At 43.8% G+C, this 18,817-nt stretch overlaps 1 protein-coding gene and 1 pseudogene across 2 annotated transcripts in view; one reads left to right on the top strand and one right to left on the bottom strand.

Moving 5' to 3' along the window:
• Tigar (TP53 induced glycolysis regulatory phosphatase) overlaps positions 1-13,954 on the bottom strand; it is a 24,155-nt gene extending 10,201 nt beyond the window's left edge. The window contains exons 1-3 of one of the 2 annotated variants that reach the window (XM_005378728.2): positions 13,823-13,954; positions 5,858-5,895; positions 1,913-2,034 (exon numbers count right to left, since the gene is read on the bottom strand). In XM_005378728.2, coding sequence (XP_005378785.1) covers positions 1,913-2,034; positions 5,858-5,895; positions 13,823-13,854 — 192 coding nt within the window. In that variant the 5' untranslated portion in view covers positions 13,855-13,954. Of the gene's footprint in view, positions 1-1,912; positions 2,035-5,857; positions 5,896-13,375; positions 13,680-13,822 lie in introns of those variants that run through there. The other variant, XM_005378727.2, reaches the window with a different exon arrangement.
• Positions 13,955-18,288: 4,334 nt separating this feature from the next.
• On the top strand, positions 18,289-18,599 carry LOC102028944 (annotated as a pseudogene).
• The last annotated feature ends 218 nt before the right edge of the window (positions 18,600-18,817 follow it).

Below are 18,817 nucleotides of genomic sequence, written 5' to 3'. Positions count from 1 at the left end.
GCAAAGTATGAATATTCAGAATGTCTGTTTAGATCCCCAGCCCTTGTTCACTTTTATGTGAGAGAAAAAAAATCTTTCTTCCACCTTTTAAATTTTTAAAGAATTTTATTTGGGTATGTACTTTGAAGTTTTTCTTTCCTGTTTTTGGTGGGTAGGTGGGGTAGGCAGGGTTGCTAGGCAGTCCAAGCTGGCCTTGAACTTGCTATGCAGCCCAGGCTGGCCTCGAACACATAGCAACCCTGCCTCAGCCTCCCACATACTGGGATTACAGATGTGCACCACCATATCTGGCCCACCCAAAACATTTTTTAAATTGCTATTAATATTTAATAATGCTCCTTTAAGAAAATTTAGAAAGTGAAAGGAAGTAGGGAAAGGACTTACCAAACCAATGTATTCACTGCTAATATGACTTAATTTCCAGTTTCTCTTTTTCTTTATAAAATAATCTCCTCTGCAATCAGGCTAAGGGCAGCTTTATTACATGTGTATCTAGAACATACTATTTAAAATCTCCATTTTCACTCCATACCTCCACACTGCCATTTCCTTTTGGGATTCCAAGTGCACGTACAGTAGATTGCTTGATCTCTCCCCACGCTCCCCCAGGGCGTGCTTCTCTAGTAGTTTCTTCCCGCTTCCCATAGTTAATTCTGCAAAGTTCTGCTCCATCTTCACGTTCATTGATTTCTCCTGTAGTGCCTGGCCTGCTGCTCACCCTCCCTTGTGAGATTTCCATTTCAGAATATGCATTTTTTTAAATCTCTACATCTGTTTGGTTCCTTTAAAACAACTTTCTTATACTTTCCATTTCTCACCGTATCATTCCCCATAGAGCTAGCTTAGCCAGTGCACTGGTAAAGCCTGTTCCTCGGCAGTCCCTGCAGAATGTTCTGCAGTCAGCAAGGTCCTGCACTCTGGCTGGTGCAGCTCGAGCACTCGGCCCCTTCTCTTCCAGGGTGCTCCGCACCCAGCTGGTTTTGCTGGCTCTGCAGTTGCACCCTGAGTGTGCAGACCCCATCCCACAGGTCCAGTTTTGCTTGTGTGCTCAAATTCCATGCTGTCCCTCAGTGCGTTGGGCCCCCCAGCCCTGGAGACTCCTTGGATGCCCTGGAGGCCCAGTTGAAAGGGCCGTGTTTGTCACATTCTCCAGCTGTTTTTGCAAGAGGCAGAATTTCAGCCCCGCTATTCCCTCGTTGGTAGTCTCCAGTCTCCTTTCTCTGACCCAGCACAAGCTGATTTGGTTAAGTTTTAAATCCAGTATCATAGAGTAATTAGTCTGTTCCCTGAAGATATTTGTCACTTGTCTTTTTTTTTTTTTTTTTTCATACTAGGAATCAAACTCAGGACCTTGCCCTTGCCAGGCAGGCGCTGGGCCGCTGAGCTACATCCACAGCCCTGTCACTTGTCTTTTTCACGCCTTTAGAGTATTACAACGGGTTTTTGCTCTTTGACACAGGGTCTTGCCCAGCCTGACCTCAAACTCACAGCAACCCCCAGGGTCAGCCTCCCAAGTGCCATGGCCATTACAGATGCCCTGCTTTTGATGGTTGCTGGTGATTCTTCCATCTGGCAGCTTTGTGGGCTCATGTGTTCATGTGTCTGCTGTCTCTGCTGCCTCTCTCTTGACACCTGTCTGTATGTTTATTTTTATTCTCGTTATACATTTTTGTTACACATTTTTTTCAAAGCTACTCTAATTGAAAAATTACCCCAAAAAAGTACAGTGATGATAAAGCAATGAGCTCTGTTCAGGGCGGGGAGCAGGGGACAGGACAGTGTGGCGCCTGTGTGATCTCGTCCTCTGCAGCTCCAGGAGTGGATCTCTCAGGTGGTACAGGGCTCTCGGATCACTCAGGTCACAGAGAGCTGGAGCTGCCACCCCGCAGCCTAGACCTGGGCCCGCACTCACCTGCCTCGTCCTGGTGAGGTCGCTGGAAAACGCGTGTGTGAACAGCACATTTTTCAGAAAACTCCCCGCCGCAGCCGCCTGTTTGAACCCAGTCTCGGAAAGGGGCTCGTCCACGCCTTGTCCTGGGGCAAAACAATGACATTCAGAATAGCTCCTTGGGCTGCCATGGACCACCACGGACAGAAGGGGCGTCCATCCTCACTGTGGTGCAAGGTTTTCCAGAGTACTTTCTACCTACCTTTTGCAAAAGCTAAGTTAGCTGCTTCGAAATTAAGCTGTAATTCTGCAGAGGCTCACACATTCAAACATTTTCACAAAAGCTACTTGCCTGTAGGGATCAGGAGAGAATTCAGCCACCTGAGCTTCTTCCTCTTCTGTTTGCCCACTTCCTCCTCAGCTGTGTTTGATGAACACTGGCTCTGATCCCACAGGCACTGGGTCAGGGCTAGCTTCATTACCTAAAGCTTCCCCTCTGTCTCCACTGTCCAGATGCTGGCATTACTTCTCTTCTTCCTCCCCTCCCTCCTCCTTCCCTTTCCTTTAAAAACCCTGTCAAACGTCTACTTCCAGGAGAAAAGTGGATCAGACACTCTAAGGACTTCCTGCCGTGTGTTTTCACAGCCAGGCTCCATGATGTGGGGGAACTGGCTAAGGTGCAAAGAGAAGCCCCACAGACCCAACTACTTTGTGGGTATCACAGGAGCTGTGTTCTCGGTCTCTCTCTGGCGGGCCTGGGGTGGGGCAGTGTCGAGCTAAGCAGAAGCAAGGGGTCCTGTGGGGAGACTGAGGCAGGCTTGGGCCAGAGTGAAGTCACATGCAAAGCCTTCTCAGAGCACACCACTCTCCACAGAGGCCAGCGAGTTTCCCCCTAGTTTAGAGCAAATGATAGTTGAGGGGAAGATGGACACACACAAATCCCTCATGAGTGAAATCAGTAGAAAAAACACTTAGAACTATTAAGATTTTACAAATTAAAGCCAAAGCCACCAAATACAGACTGTAAAATAACTATGAATAAGACATAAAGGCAGACTCACAAAAATAAGCAATTAACAGGAAGCATCAGAAACAACCAGACAACTGAACCAAAGAAATAAGAACCAGAGCTGCCGAGATGGGAAAAGCCCTCTATAGATAAAGCATGGTGGCTACAGAATTCCCCTCAGTGACTGATGGCGAACCAAGGAAATAACAGAGCTATAATTCTCCAGTGTGGTTTTCCTGACGCCAGCTCTAGTCAGGAAGTCAGCTCTAGTTGATATCTTTTATTTCACTGGTTAATTCTGATGTGGGAAAAACCAACACTACACTTCAATGAGCTGTGCATAACTGTTCATCGTGGGGTGGTTCTTAACATAATAAGGTAAGTTGAACACTGCATACTATTCACACGGAACCAGTAGATTTCATCAGCACTGTAATGAGAATTCCTTTGTGGGTGGTAACTGTAGATGGAAAATCTGCTATATAGCTATTTTGCAAGTAATGTTGAGCTAGATGGAAAGATATTTGAATATAAAATAGCAAAGTATGAATATTCAGAATGTCTGTTTAGATCCTAAAAGTAGCAACATTGGGTCTTTCTGTCATTATTTCATTGCATAGTTCAAATTTTGAAAAATTTCTAATTATTTGATTTTAATTTATATAATCTGAAGCCATAAAACAATGAATATCAGCACTGTTTAATTTCTATCATACAGAACCCTTAAAATGTTTTTAATGTTTTATAAAATCAAAATTTAAATGACAATGATGAAATAAAGTTAAAGTTCTATGGTTTAAAAGAAAAAGCAGTTATAGAGAAAGAGAAATACCATGGAACACCATTTAATTGACAAGGCACTTCACCGTAAAAATAAAAGCCAAAAAAATAAAAATAAAAATAAAAACAAAGCTGGGCATGGTGGAGCTCGCCTATAATCCTAGCACTCGAGAGGCTGAGGCAGGAGGATCACCATGAGTTAAGCCTGCACTACACGGTAAGTTCAAGGCCAGCTTGAACTATTTATCATTGAGACCCTGTCCCAACAAACTAGTCTTTAGCCCAGAACTGTGACACTGACTGAGCTGATCTTTGCTGTCAGTCGACCTACACACAATAAGGACCTTTCAGAGAATACACTTCTAAAGTCTGAGATGCCAACAAAAAAGGACAAAAAATCTGGTAAGTGGGCATGTAAATCCAAACAATAAATGAAACCGATAATTGGTTTAAAAAGTGACTAAAGCACCAGACGATACACGCACAAGTCCCTCGCACCAGGGCAGGGCCACACTCAGTAGGTGTTGTCAGAGCGAACGCACCTGCCTCTCAGACCAGCAACTGAGACCCTGACCTCACGATGATGACACCAGGAGGCGTACAGACCTTGGGGTAGCACGAGGGTCTTCACAAGGAAAGATGCCTCCCGCTCTCTGTTCTTTGCCTGGGTGGACACGACCAGAGGCAGCAGCATGCACTGCGCAGGCTGGGGCACCTGGCCTCAGGCTGCACCCTCTACAGCTGTGAGCACTTGGCAGTGTCCACACCGCCCATCTACAGGGACAAGTTACAGCATCCCAAACCAACTAAGGTACGAACAGCACAAATACAAAGGTAATCATGGGGTGCACACCTCTAACCCCTGCCACTGGGAGGCTGAAGCAGCAGGATCACCCCAACTTCAAGGACAGCCTGGGCTACGTAGTGACTTCAGGGCCAGCATGGACTACATAGTAAGACCTTGTCTCAAAAAAGGAAAAAGAAATAAAGGCATGTAAGAATAGAGGAAGACTAGAAAGAGAAAGGGAGAGGATGAAAAAGTCCACACACCAGTAACCAGAATAAAGGTCAAAGGTCTATTGCCTGCTAAGACTGCATTTAAAAAAAAAAAAAAAGAACTAAGCGTCCAACTTACAAAGTCAGAAAATGAATACAAAGCAAACTTAAAAGGCTGGGGATGCAGCTCAGAGGCACAGCACCTGCCTGGCAAGCGCAAGGCCCTGAGTTCTATTCCCAGTTCCCAGAAAAACTTAAAAATGAATGTGAGGCAACCCACTCTGGACCCCTCCTATCTCTCAGGAGCTACTCCTATTCCCCATTTTTATTGCCCAATAAATTTTCCTACTTAAAAAAACGAATGTGAACACAAAAACATGTATTCACATCCCACGGTCAGCTTCTAATGAAATAAGACAAACACTGGCAGACCAGTGGGGGGACCTGAGTGTGAAGAGCAGCTTGGTGGCCTCATGTGACTTGAAAGCAACAGCCACAGAAGCCGAAGACCAGGTCGGCTGAGACCCAGGAGGCAGGCACACTGGGAACAAAGACCAGCACCTGCCAGGCCCACAAATCCCCACCCCAAAACATTAAACTAAACACTTCCATAATCACAGCACGAAAATAGCAAGTCCAGCTGAAAGTTCACCCAAGGTATTCTTAAAAAGCCAGCCCAGCTGGATCCCAGAACAAGCAAAGGGTCTGGGTGCACATCAACAGCCAAGGCAGGGAGACGGGTCCTCAGGGAGGGCCGGAGTGCGCTCTTTAACCTCTTCTCTGTGGCCACTAAAATCAAATCAGTATCTCAGCAGAAAAACATTGCTAACAATATCCAGTAAGCTTTTTTTTTTAATGATGAAATCATTTTAAACCTAGACTGTCACAGTTTAAGACACTAAGACCAGTAAAGCTCTTGAACCCCCTGATCCAGCCACTTTGAGAGCAGGTGTGAAGAAGAAGCTGGAGGACCGCTCTTTCCATTGAGCTCAGCTCAGAGACAGACTCCTCCCCATTGTAACCGCTCTCATCACAGCCCACGGTGGTCACGAGACTGTAATTCTGTACCAGCACAGTTCAACCTCAATACCACGCAGTCCCCAGTCCACCCTACCGCACCAGACAGTGCACCAGCACGTTAACACCAGGCTAGAAAGCTAACGCAGCAATCAGGTTATACTGACCTTGAAGTATTTTCTCCTTGTTAAGTCTCGTTTCTCCACTAAAATAAAGAGGGGAAAAAATTTTATTATCATATCATGTTACTTTAGAGAGGAGGAAAAACATCAGCAATGAAGATGTAAGCCTTGTAACATACCTCACAATCTAACCCATAAAAATATAATTTACTCTGAACTAAATACTTCAATCATCTGTTCTGATGATGAACTCAAACCTTCAAACTGCCTCAAAATAAAATGTACATATATAAAGAATCCATCTTAAATGAACTGCAAGAGAAAAGTGCTATTAAGAGTATATATAAAACACATTGTTTTTGTTAGCCTTGTTAAAATAAATGTATTGATCAAAACTACTTTCACAGTAGGCAGGACCAAAATATGAAAGTCCTGCAGTGAACTGAGTGAGCAAGGGAAGGACCACTGGGATACAACGGGAAAGAAGTCCAGACCTCCGCAGAGCCTGCCCTCTCCCGTGCCCTAGAGGACCAACGGTGAACTTTGAGACCGAGCAGCCACACTGCAACCCCAAACACTTCTTTATCACAAAGTGCCATGCAATGAAACCTGAATATTGAGGTTTTAGTTTAGAAAAAGCAACTGATGCTCAGCTGCTGGGGCGATATCACTTGCGTGCTGATGGGGGGATCCCTGTGCCCCCTGCGGCACGCGTGCCACAGGTTGCTGCCACCGCCCTACATCTTGGTGGCCGGTTACCTTTTGTAGTACAGAGAACTGCTCTGCAGACCACTGTACGTGGAGATGAGGCATGCACATTGTACTTTTTAGGAACGAAAATCCGAAACAAACTCAAGCATTCTTGAAGCAACCAGAAGGGTGAGAGGACTGGAAATTCAATCACAAGACAACTGGATCAACAAGGCAGGCTAGAAGGAGGTGGAGAGCTAAGACCAATGACAGCGGGGCAGACCTACAGCAAAGGAATCTCCAAGCACGGGAAGAGCTACAGGGTCTGAGTTTTAGTTAGTGCCTGCTGGCCCGCACAAAAGGACGCCTGTCTAGCACAGGAAGCGCTAGGCATACACAGCGTGGACATACTCCGCATTACCAGACAAAGCCGAAGTGGCTACACAGCATCCACCACCGGCAGCACAGTGCCCTATCCCCACCGACACTCGGTCTCAAGAGGGTGTTCACATCCTCCAGTCTGCCAGCTGAACGGCTCACTTCACTTTGACATGGGTTTGCCATTTCCTTGGTTACTAAGGATGACTGCTCCTTTGTTTTTAAGTACAGCAAGAGTTTAAAATCAGGCCCTAAAAAAGTCAGAATCACAAACTGGAGTCTCCCTAGAATCCTGCCCCTTGTTTATATTATACAAACACTTGCTTGCCAGTCCCTGCCTAGAGCAGCGATAGTGAACTTTTCAATTAACAAATACCTGGCTGGAGCTCAGTGCCACAGGTTCGCCACCACTGGCCTAGGGCCATGGATCTCACCAAGACCAAGACCATGACACACGGCTAGTCCAAGTCGGTTCTGTGCGACCCCACCGAACCCGTCCATCTACCCAGTCCTCCTTCCCCCGCACCACCGCCACCCACCCCACTTAAGAATCCCAGCTCTGTGCTCCCCTTTTTCCTGACACTGCCAATCTAGCTGATCATCTGTGCGCTGGCTTTGTGTTGTGGCTTCATTTCTTTCAAGTTCCTCCAAGGCACACAGGATCTTGAACCACTGCAGGACATCCGGTGCCTAGAGAACATCCCGAGACACACTAAGAATCTCAGTGAGTGTCCCCTGCCTAGAGGGTCACCTCAATTACCCACTGAAGGACAAATCCTTCACCCTTTTATCCAGGGCCCCCCGCTGCTGGGAATACATGCATTAACTCACATTTAGATGAATACTTGCCACTGTATTTCTTTTTTAAATTTTTTATTAGGACATGTTTGCAGTACATAATGCTTACATTCCTTGCTGGGAGTTGGTACATGTACATACACAACTTAATTTCTTCTGTCTCATAATCCCCCCCAACACACTTTATTTTCTTTTTTGGTTTTTGTGCATTTTGTAGTTCAGGCTGGCCTTGGACTCACTATGTAAGCCAAGCTAGCTCCAACTTGCAGCAATCCTCTTGCCTCAGCCTTCCAAGTGCTGGGATTACAGGCATGCAAGCCACCAAACCTGGCTCAATCTCCTTCCACTTGAGAAAGATCTATCTCCCTACTTCCTATATCTATCTGTTATGCTGCTCTTTATCTATACTTTGGGTTTATCATATAAGAGAAACCATGAGACATTTAAGCTTGTGTGCCTGATTTATTTCACATCATGGTCTCAATGTATATCCATGTTCCTAAAAATGACTCAAGTTTATCCTTTTTTTTGTTACAGTAGTACTCCACTATGTGTAAATCATCCATTTTCCTAAAAATGACTCTAGTTTCCTTTTTTTGTTAGAGTAGTACTCCACTATGTGGAAAAACCACATAAACATTCTCTTTATCCATTCATCTGCTGGTGGACATATAGGCTGTTTCCAAGATTTAGCTATTATGAACTGTGCTGCTATAAACACAGATAAGAATGTTTCAATGTTTCAGGGCAATGTAGTATGTCTTTACCTCTTTGGGGAAGATACCTAGAAAGGGAATAGCTGATACTGCAATACTATTTGCAACAGCAAACAATCCAAGAATTCTAACAGGAACTGGTTGGAATAGCTACATTAAAAAAAACATTATCTGCCAGGTATGGTGGTGCACACCTGTAATCCGAGCACTCAGGAGGGGAGGCTGAGGTAGGAGGATCACCTTGACTTTGGGGACAGCCTGGGCTACATAGTGAGATGCTGCCTCAAAACAACAACTTGCTGAGCGTGGTTGTGCCCGCCTGTAATCCCAGCACATAGGAGGCTGAGGCAGGAGAATCTCGTTGTGAGTTCGAGGCCACCCTGGACTACAAAATGAATTCAAGGCCAGCCTGAACTGCATAGTGAGACCCAGTCTCAAAAGACAAAATAAATAAATAAATAAATCATTATCTACCCAGTGGGATACTATGTAGTGATGTCATTTAAAATGAGAAACTAAGTATAGATGTGGGAAAGTCACCTAGTTATATAATTAGGTAGAAAAGGCAAGGTGTAGAATATATAAAGAGACTACTGCCTACTTAGAAAGGAAGGCAATAATTAATATTTGGATTTGCAAAAGAAACACTGGCAGAGTACCTATGAAAGTAATACACATGGTCACCTATGGGCATGTGCAGAACAGGGAAAATTGCTTTGGTTTTAAATCTGTGGCTATATTAGTCTAAAAATAAATATATTACAAATAAATGAATTATTATACACAAAACCATTTATACCTCGGCAGAATCCACTGATTCACCCTGATTCACTGTATCATCACGGATTCACCCTGTTATCACTGCTGTTAACATTTTTTTTTTTTTTTTTGGTTTTTCTCCGGTATCGGGAACCGAACTCACGACCTTGCGCTTGCTAGGCAGGCGCTTTTGCCGCTGAGCTAAATCCCCAGCCCCCACTGCTGTTAACATTAATAAAAGATTTCCCGAACCCTAAAACCAATTCAGAATCTGAAGAAATGGATGCAAAAAGGGGGTATTAACCTCTGCTCATCACTTAGATGAACAGCAGAATCCAGGACAAGGATAGGGAACCATCACATCTACACTAAGAAAGGTGACCACATACTGGATTCACTTCCTGTCTCAGCCTCATAACCTGGCTAAGATCAAGAATAAAAGAACTGCTATTTAAATACAAGTAACATCCTCTACAGGTAGCAACTTTGTAGCCACTTCAACTTCCAGCAAAAGCCAAAGAAGCATCCTCATTTGGTAAATTTCAAGTGAAGAGTGAGGAGAACCTTAACAATTCTGCCACCCAAACAATGCAAGAGCTACCAAAAAGTTTAGGTCTTTACAAATCACAAATTCAGCACACATGCTGACTTTCTGGATACTTACTAAAAAGATCAGCTCAGGATTTTAATTTAATCGCAATAGCTGATTTGATGAAAGGCTCTGATTAAAAATATTATATTGTGAAAATGTCATTTTATTAAAAAAAAATGGAATCCCAGTAATCTGATAGTTTTATAAAGGCACTGTCCCACCATCTAACAATTTTTCAGCAAAGGAAAAAATAGCTGTGATACAGTAAAAGATTTCTTTTAGCTATAAATCAATGGACACTACTGCAGATATAACAGTATTATTAATTATGACCAGCATCTGCTTTTAGCTTCTACTAGGTATTTTTCTCTTCAAACCACTTTATAAATATTACAAAGTAAGAATCCAAAAATAGATTTTTTCCTAAAAACTTTTACAAATATTTAGTTGTACAGCTTTTATCAGCTTTATCAAGAGGTTTATATAAACCCTGGGACACAATGTTTAAAATTAGTTTGGGGAGAGGGAAAGGAAAATAACTAAAATAGTGTTACTATTAACCTAAGTACTTTCATTAAAGTTTGACTGTGACAGCCACAGAGAAGGCAAAAGGAACTGAAAGGTCAGAGGGATATATTTTAAAAGAGTCAGGAATAACACCACTCACTTTCAAAATCTGCAGTGATCCATTTCCAAAACAGAACACTCAGCCCTGCAGGAATCCAAATGCTTGTGCCAAGAAGTGAAGTCTTATGACCTGCCATTTATAGGCCCTACAAATATGCATCATTCATTTTGCATGTTATCACAGTGCTCTTCACTGAGAGACAGATTATCTCATCAGTCCAGATGTATATTCTATGGCATCTCTTTAGAAATCTTACAAAAAGTTCAATTTCCCTATTTTGTCCTTTTAAGGACAAAATTCAACAGACAATACTCAGTTTGCCACAAGAGAGACAAATCATGGGAATTAGTATAGATTTGGGGCATGCTTTTGGGATAAATTTTAGCACACATGAAAATGTAAAATGTCTGATATTCTGTCATAAATACAGCTTAATCATCATTCTTTCACACCAATTAATTCATTTACAAATACAGAAGATTTAAAAGGTAGTACCACAAAACTTTCACTATATGGTCTGAGGGGAGAAGAATTTGTAAGATACCCAACTCATGATATTTTTTTAAATAGAGATTAGTCCTGGTTGCAAACCCTCACCCAACTGATCATCACACTACCCAGAAAACATTACAGTACAATAACAAGCACATATTTTTATAAATATATTAAATTACAGATGATCAAACATAATTTTCCTCCCTTTATTTCTGTCCAGACCAATGATTAGCACTCAACAAAAAGCAAGTAACTGCTGACAGAGGTAGAATAAGAAAAACCAATCAGTTTTACTATCAATAACTTTATTAATTCATCATCTTTAAGTCATTAAAAGTAAATTAAATTTAGTATATAAATTTTTTTTAAGTTTTAAGAGTTGGTTAATGGACATGAAATTTAATGGTTTTACAAGTGACTGACAGCAAACACAAATACTATTTCAAGGGAACAGCGCTTTCAGTGGTGGTATGCCAGGGATGTAATGCCAAATTATGTATGTTGGAGTTTTCAACAATGTTGTGCTGTCTTGTGAAATTAGTTTAATAATAATGACAGATTTAAACTTTGGAATCGCAGGCACCCTATTCCAAATGCAGGCATTAGTACTTTCACCTCAAATGTGATGAAAGACAATCACACACAGTAAGAGCACAGAATTAAAATATGATTTTGTTAGACTGAAAGAAATTGCTTTAAAATTTTCTTACATTGGGGCTGGGGATTTAGCTCAGCGGCACAGCACCTGTCTGGCAAGCGCAAGGTCATGAGTTCGATTCCCAGTACCAGAAAGAAAACAAACAAATAAAATTCTTCTTACATTACAAAAAAGAGAAAGCAGATTTTTTCTGCATTATCTGAAGGGGTAAAATTCAATAAAATTATCCAACTCTTCAGTAAGCCATTCTATTTAATTAGGACTACCAATCAGAGTTGAAATAATTTCTCTTCCTGAAAGAATCACCAAGGCCAGATGTGGTGGCACATGCACATCTGTAATCCCAGAGCTTGGGCGGCTGAGGCAGGAAGATTGCTGTGAGTTGGAGGCCAGCTGGGACCACAAAGTGAGTTCAAGGCCAGCCTGAACTGCATGGTGAAACCCTGTCTCAAAAAGACAAAAGGACAAAAGGACAAAAGGAAAAAAGGAAGAGAGGAAGAGAGAAAGAGAGAAAGAAAAAGAATGACCAGGTTTTTAGCTCTTAGAACACAGAAGGCAAGAAGAGAGATGGAATGGCCAGATGGTAAAGCAGCTAATCACAGCCTTATCAATTATTTTGAAACATTCTCTTCATTTTCCTGCGTATAAAACAGGAATCTCTTGGCATTCTCTATCAGCCTCAAAGACTCCTGGTGACATTCAAGAAATTTACAGATACCAGGTTTTAACAACAAAAAAAAGAGGCAGAAGATATGGTTAATAGCTTTGGTTCTAATCCTATTTACCCAACTTGCTGGATGACCGTAAGCAAGTTACACTGTTTCCTCACTTGCAAATTGAGGATGTCAGCCCCTACCAATGGACGGCTGTCAGAGTTTGATTATACCAGTCCCTGGCACATAATAATTTAATAAGAGCTATTTTTAAAATGATTCCTATGACAGCCTCCAAAATCAAGCCCTTTTCAAACAGTAGGGATGTAATAAAACCTACATTCATGTAACCACTGTCTATTAAGAACCTAAATAGGGCCAGGCATGGCGGCGCACACCTGTAATCCCAGCACTCAAGAGGCTGAGGCAGGAGGATCTCAGCAAATTCAAAACCAGTTTAGGTTCTGGGCGTGGTGACACACATCTGCAATCCCAGCACTCAGGAGGCGGAGGTTGGGGGTTGGCTGAGCCGGGAGGATCACTGCAAGTTGAGACCAGCCTGGGCTACAAAGTCAGCTCAAGGCCAGCCCGAACTGCACAGCCAGACCTTGCCTCAAAAAACAAAAAAAACAAAAAAAACAAAAAACAAAAAACAAACAAACAAACAAAAAAAACCCCACAATGCTGAGATGCAGAATGCAGAGGCCCTGAGTTCAATTCCCACATCCACCAGCAAAAAAATAAAAGAACAGGCCAAAAAGGTTGTTAAAGTAAGCTTGACAAGGTTAAATCACAGTTCCTTGCGAGTTCGAAGGCAAAGACGGTTATCTTATATTTTAACCTGTGTAACTCAGTGCACTAGCAAATAGACCTACTCACAATGCTGGTCTGATAAACTAGTTGAGAACCAACAGCACTTTATTAGAGCTGTCCGTACAAGACTGTCTTAAAATACTTCTCCCCTTCTGTTAATGCCCTACACTTTATCTTTGGCCGTAATTCTCAGAGTAGCCCAGGCAAGTAAGTACCATCACCTTGCCCCGTGCTGCGTATCAGGAAACTGGTCCGAGAGATTAGCTCCATGCTGGGAGGCACAGTCCACATGGCTGTTCTCCGGCGCCCAGATTCCCACCCGGGTCGCTTTACTTGAAAAACCTCTGCGCTCGACCGCACTGAACTTCCCCTCCCCTTCACACCTGAGGAGGCAGCAGGCCGGGGGACGTGGAGACAGACTTAGCTGCAGCATTCTGTTCTGCTAGAAGCACTCGGTGAGCCGAGAGGAAGCTGCGGCCCTCCCTGCCCTCTCAGAACTGCATTCTTTTCTGGAAGGCGAGGAAATAGACCTCAAAAGTGGGCCCTGAGCGCACAGGGGAGAATCAAGGAGAGCGTCAAGGGAGGGCAGCGCCACGCAGCTAGGAGCCGCAACCTCCGCCGACGAGGAGCAACTCCTCACACTTGGAGATCTGCGGGCAGCAGAGAGGGGCACGGATCTGGCGTGACCCATGATCCCCACAGCCGTGCCCCCGCGTGGGAAACCGGCCTGCCGGGTGCAGGCTGCTGGGGTCCGAGGAGGGTCGCGCACCGTACCCGCAGCCCCTTCGCTCAAGAGGCGCCAGCGAGGCACCCGCGCCAGCAATACTCACTGCCGGACCACGGTGAGGGCGAAGCGCGTCATGTCCGAGCAGCCGTGGGAGGCTGGGCGCCGCTGGACTGGGAACACAGCACACAGCCCGGCGTTCTGCACCGTTGCTACCTCCCCGCTCCACTTCCGCCACAGGGACCGGCGCTGCAGCTATAGGGCCAGGCTGCCTTTTGCGTCATCCCAGGACGGCCAACCACAACGGTGGGAGGCCGGCAAGTCCGAGGACATTGGAGGACGCCGAAGCCCCGCCCCAGGCTGTGGAGCGTGCGCTCGTGCGCGCTGGCCGGTGATTGGTGGCATGGTAGGCGCGCGCAGGCCGGGTCCTCAGACGAGTCTTGTAACCCGGGCAAGGGTGCAGCCTCTGCTAGGATTTAGATAAGAGCAATCTGAACCTTGGGTGATCTGATTTGAGACTGGATTGCAGCCGTACAGCGGGCCAATGATAAATGTCTTCCTCAAAGGCTTCAGAACCAAACAGGTGGCATCCTTTGTGGGTTAGCTGTTAATCTTTGGCTTTGAAGAAGAAAGGTCCTCAGTGTTTGCAGACTTAGACCCATCGGTTTCATTCCCTACTCCTCCTTGGCCAAAGTTTACTCAGGCCTCATTTTGCCCCCAGTTTGAGTGGACTTTGCATCCCAGTTTTACCAGAGAATCCTGCTGAACCAGTGAGTGAAGATTGTCTCACCCTTGATACGCAGTCAACTTCCTCTTCACCTTACCTGGATACCAAGTTCCCATTAGTAATTTTCCATCTGCCTGATCCTTTCTGCTCCAGCCTATAAATCTAGGCTGGTCCCTGTGGAGTTCAAATCGAATTCATTCTCTATTGCACTGGCCCTAATAAAGAAAGTCTTCTTGGCCTTTTAAAATAAGTACCAAGGGGCTGGGGATTTAGCTCAGCGACACAGGGCCTGCCTGGCAAGCGTGAAGTCTTGAGTTCAATTCCCGGTACTGGAAAAAAAAAAAACCAAAAAAAAATTTAAAATTAAAAATTAAAATAAGTATCAGGTGAAGAACTTCTACTTAACTGTCTTTAAGCCTTGAATGACTGAGCCTCTGTAGCCCTCAGTCCTGTGATAAGTAAGCTGGGATCACACCAGCCGTGACAGCGTTAAATTCAACCTTATCTACAAGGTGACATCGTCTTCCGTGCATTTTTACCTAAATTCTCATGTTCAGTGACACATCCGTTTCAGTGGAGTTCCAACTGCGTTTGAGAACACAATTAAGGAAGAGCTGTTGAGAGACTCAGGCACACATTTCACACATTTTCTTGCTGTATTGTCACTTTGTGCCTTATAACAATTCCGAGGTGGACAGCAAAGGAAGGCTGTATTAATTTCACCTAAGAGATAAGAAGTCTGACCTGTAGAAAACCAAAGCACAAGTGAGTTCACATGGCTGTTCAGTGGTGACACAAACAGTTAATTTTGTACAAACCAAGCTGTGGCCTCACGGTGTGGAGGAAAAAAGTCACAAACCGAAAGGAAGAGATTAGGAGAGTTTTAGTAGAAGTAAGGAGAAGCACAAAGGGTGCTGGTTTCTCCAGCAGAGGGATCTGAAAAGTCAGATTTCCCCTTGGCTCTGGGTCCAGCATATTTCATGGATAAGTAAATCATGGGAATTGCTCAGTTGTTTAGCAGCCACTTTTCACAGGTGGCTCTGTGAATTTAAAACAACCAATTGGAACTCAGACTCTCTAACCCAGTTACCTAACATGTAGGTTTAAAATGAAACTGTAATACCAGCACTTGGGAGCTGAGGCAGGAGGATCATTGTGAGTTCAAGGACAGCCTGGGCTACACAGTGAGCTCAAGTCCAGCCTGAACTGCATAGCAACACCCTGTCTCAGACAAAAAAATAAAACTAAAAAATAAAGGAAACAGATTTTAAAGAAAAACTTGTTATTTTGCATATTAAATTCCTCAAAATGCAGGAACTTAGTAAGGAGGGGCTGCATTCCATGTACCCTGAGGGAATTTATGCTTGGTTCTAAGTCCTATTTTGCTGTCTGTCCTTATTTTAATTCTGTTTTTTCTTTCGTTTTTGAGAAAGGGTCTCGCTATGTAGTTCAGGCTGGCCTCGAGCTCGCTGTGTAGCCCAGGCTGGCCTCAAACTTGAACAATCCTCCTGCCTCAGCCCAAGTGCTGAGATTACAGGTGTGAGCCACCACACCCGTTTTAATTCTTACCTTTATGGCTGGTCACCAACCACTCAGACCCTCCCCTTAGCTGACTGCCTTACTCATAAACTCACTAAATAAACTATTTTCTACAATGAGACTACTTCACAGGTCCTCAACCTGTGTGCTCATTGGAACCATCTAGGCACATTTGATGAGTGCCAGGTTGAAACCCTTGCCCCTGAACTAACTCTGAACGTCTAGGGGCGAAGGCAACACATCAGTATGTTTAAAATCGCCAACTGCTCCCAGTCTTGAAAGCTATCTGTTCAAAGCAGTGTTTCTCAGGCTTGAACATGCATGCAAATCACTCAGAGATTTTGGTAAAGTGCAGGTTCTAGATTTAGTAGATCTGGGATGGGGATCAAATCCAGCATTCTTTTTTTCTCTCTCTGTCTTTGAGATAGGGATCTCGCTACGCAGTTCAGGCTGGCCTTGAGCTCCCTTTGTAGTCCAGGTTGACTTCAAACTCACAACGATCCTCCTGCCTCAGCCTTCTGAGTGCTGGGATTACAGGCGTGTGCCACCACGCCTGCCTATGTGGAATAAATCACACATGTAGAGAATAAGTTGACATAATGTGAAAGGATTATCCTTTTAGGAAAAATTTATAAAACCATCCAGCAATATTAAATGTTAAATTTATCCAAGAAATGTGTATTTTAAAAAGTCTTTATAAACTCTAGGGATCAGGAAAAAAACAGGTTGAGAAATGAGGCATCTTTGAAATGATGAACATTATCCTTCATTATTCATACACTTCAGGGCTCAGCATTCAGCTTATAAAATAAACAAAAAATTCACTTAAACTTTAGATAAAGGCAAGAAATACCACTAGTATACTTTTTTGACAACTGATCAAATCCCATATACCATTTTATAATAGAATTCTGAGTTTGTCAGGATCAGCCAAGTTCTGCTGAGCCTCTGGCTTTCTAACAGAACACAGACTTTCAGTGTGGGTGTGCAGGTGCCCACGGGAAACTGAAGGCGGAATGAAGCTTGGCAAATCTGCTTTTATTTTATTACCTTAAACCTTTGGGTCAGATCTTGGCTCTGCAGCTTGTGCATTAATCACTTAAGGAATGTTGGTGTAAAAACTGGTAATACAAGGTTTACTCACCCTTCACTTACCTAATGTATTTCTTCCCCCTCCGACAATGAGGACAGGAGGATAAGAGCAGCAGAGGCATTTTCAAGATTTGTGGGGGACATTCACTTGCCAGCTTATGCAAGCCTGAGTTCCAGACCTGGTGGAGAGGTGCCTACAGGCCAGGGTGTGACCTGAAAGAGTGGGTTTTTTTGAAACAGGGTCTCACTGTGTAGTCCAGGCTGGCCTCAAACTCACAGTCAGACAGGTGGCATCCTTTGTGGGTTAGCTGTTAATCTTTGGCTTTGAAGAAGAAAGGTCCTCAGTGTTTGCAGACTTAGACCCATCGGTTTCATTACCTACTCCTCCTTGGCCAAAGTTTACTCAGGCCTCATTTTGCCCCCAGCTTGAGTGGACTTTACATCCCAGTTTTACCAGAGAATCCTGCTGAACCAGTGAGTGAAGAATTGTCTCACCCTTGATACACAGTCAACCTCCTCTTCACCTTACCCAGATACCAAGTTCCCATTAGTAATTTTCCATCTGCCTGATCCTTTCTGCCCCAACCTAGATCATGAGTTTGTGATACTATCTTAGTCCACTGTTTGGTTTAGCATAGTTCTGGATATGGAGGAAAGATTTACTGAAGAAGGAAGACTACCATGGGTGTAGGTAACACCAACCAATGGGCTTATGGCCTGCATGGAATAAAAAGAGAAAAAAGGAAGGATTGCTGCTTCCTCCCTGCCCTGCCATGAACTATTTCTCCTCTGTGGTGCCCCTCTACAGTGCCACCCTGTCTTTGAGTCAGCCAACTATGGACTGAAACCTCTACAAACTGTGAGCTAAAATGGACCTTTCCTCATTTAGCATGTGTGTCAGGTATTTTGTCCCAGCAAGAAGAACGCAACTAAGACACTTACTTTCTTTACAGGCTCAGTAGCTGTCTCTCTCCACTAGAATCCAAGGAGTCAAAGACTACCTTGACCTTTTCTGTGCCTTCAATACCTATAATTGTGCCAGATTGCTGTTGATCAAGCAATATTTTTATCATTTGAATTCATGTTCCTAAAATCTATTTCATGATATATAGCATTCCCCTGATATATGATTAAATAAAAAGATAGAGATGTAGAGCTTCCTGGGGGTGACATTCAGCCAGTGGTTGGGGTGACAGCCCTTCTACCCTAGAACCATGGCCCAGTTGGTCCATAGCCTTGTGGAGAAGGCCCCGACGCTGGTGGATGCTGCCGTGTTTTATTCAAAGCCTCTACTGGCCACATGTTGGCACTATGCCAAGGTCAAGCTGGTTCCTCCAGTCCCTTCTTAGATCCCTGAAGCTATTCAGAGCCTGAAAAAAAAGTCAGTAGTGCTCAGACTGATAGCTTCAAACAGCTCACAGTTAAGGAAGCTGTGCTGAACGGCTTGGTGGCCACTGAAGTGTGGATGTGCTTTCATATCAGAGAGATCATAGGCAAGTGTGGCATTGTCGGCTATAATGTTTGAATGTCTTTAACATCTGATTATATTTGATTTAATATTTGACTATTCTGGGATCACATGTGATCAGAATATCTGCTATCTGAATAAAATAAGATGTGTGAACTGTCAGAAAAGAGAGATGTAGACTATTGTGGAAAATCATCCATTTCCTGTGAGCCTGACTGTTAAGAAAAAATACATATTTTTTGTAAGACAAGAAGAAACACTTCATTTATGTCAGG

This window comes from Chinchilla lanigera, unplaced genomic scaffold (genome assembly GCF_000276665.1).
Source record: "Chinchilla lanigera isolate Chin_1 unplaced genomic scaffold, ChiLan1.0 scaffold00012, whole genome shotgun sequence".
Lineage (NCBI taxonomy): Eukaryota > Metazoa > Chordata > Mammalia > Rodentia > Chinchillidae > Chinchilla > Chinchilla lanigera.
This window is presented reverse-complemented; position numbering and strand designations above follow the sequence as displayed.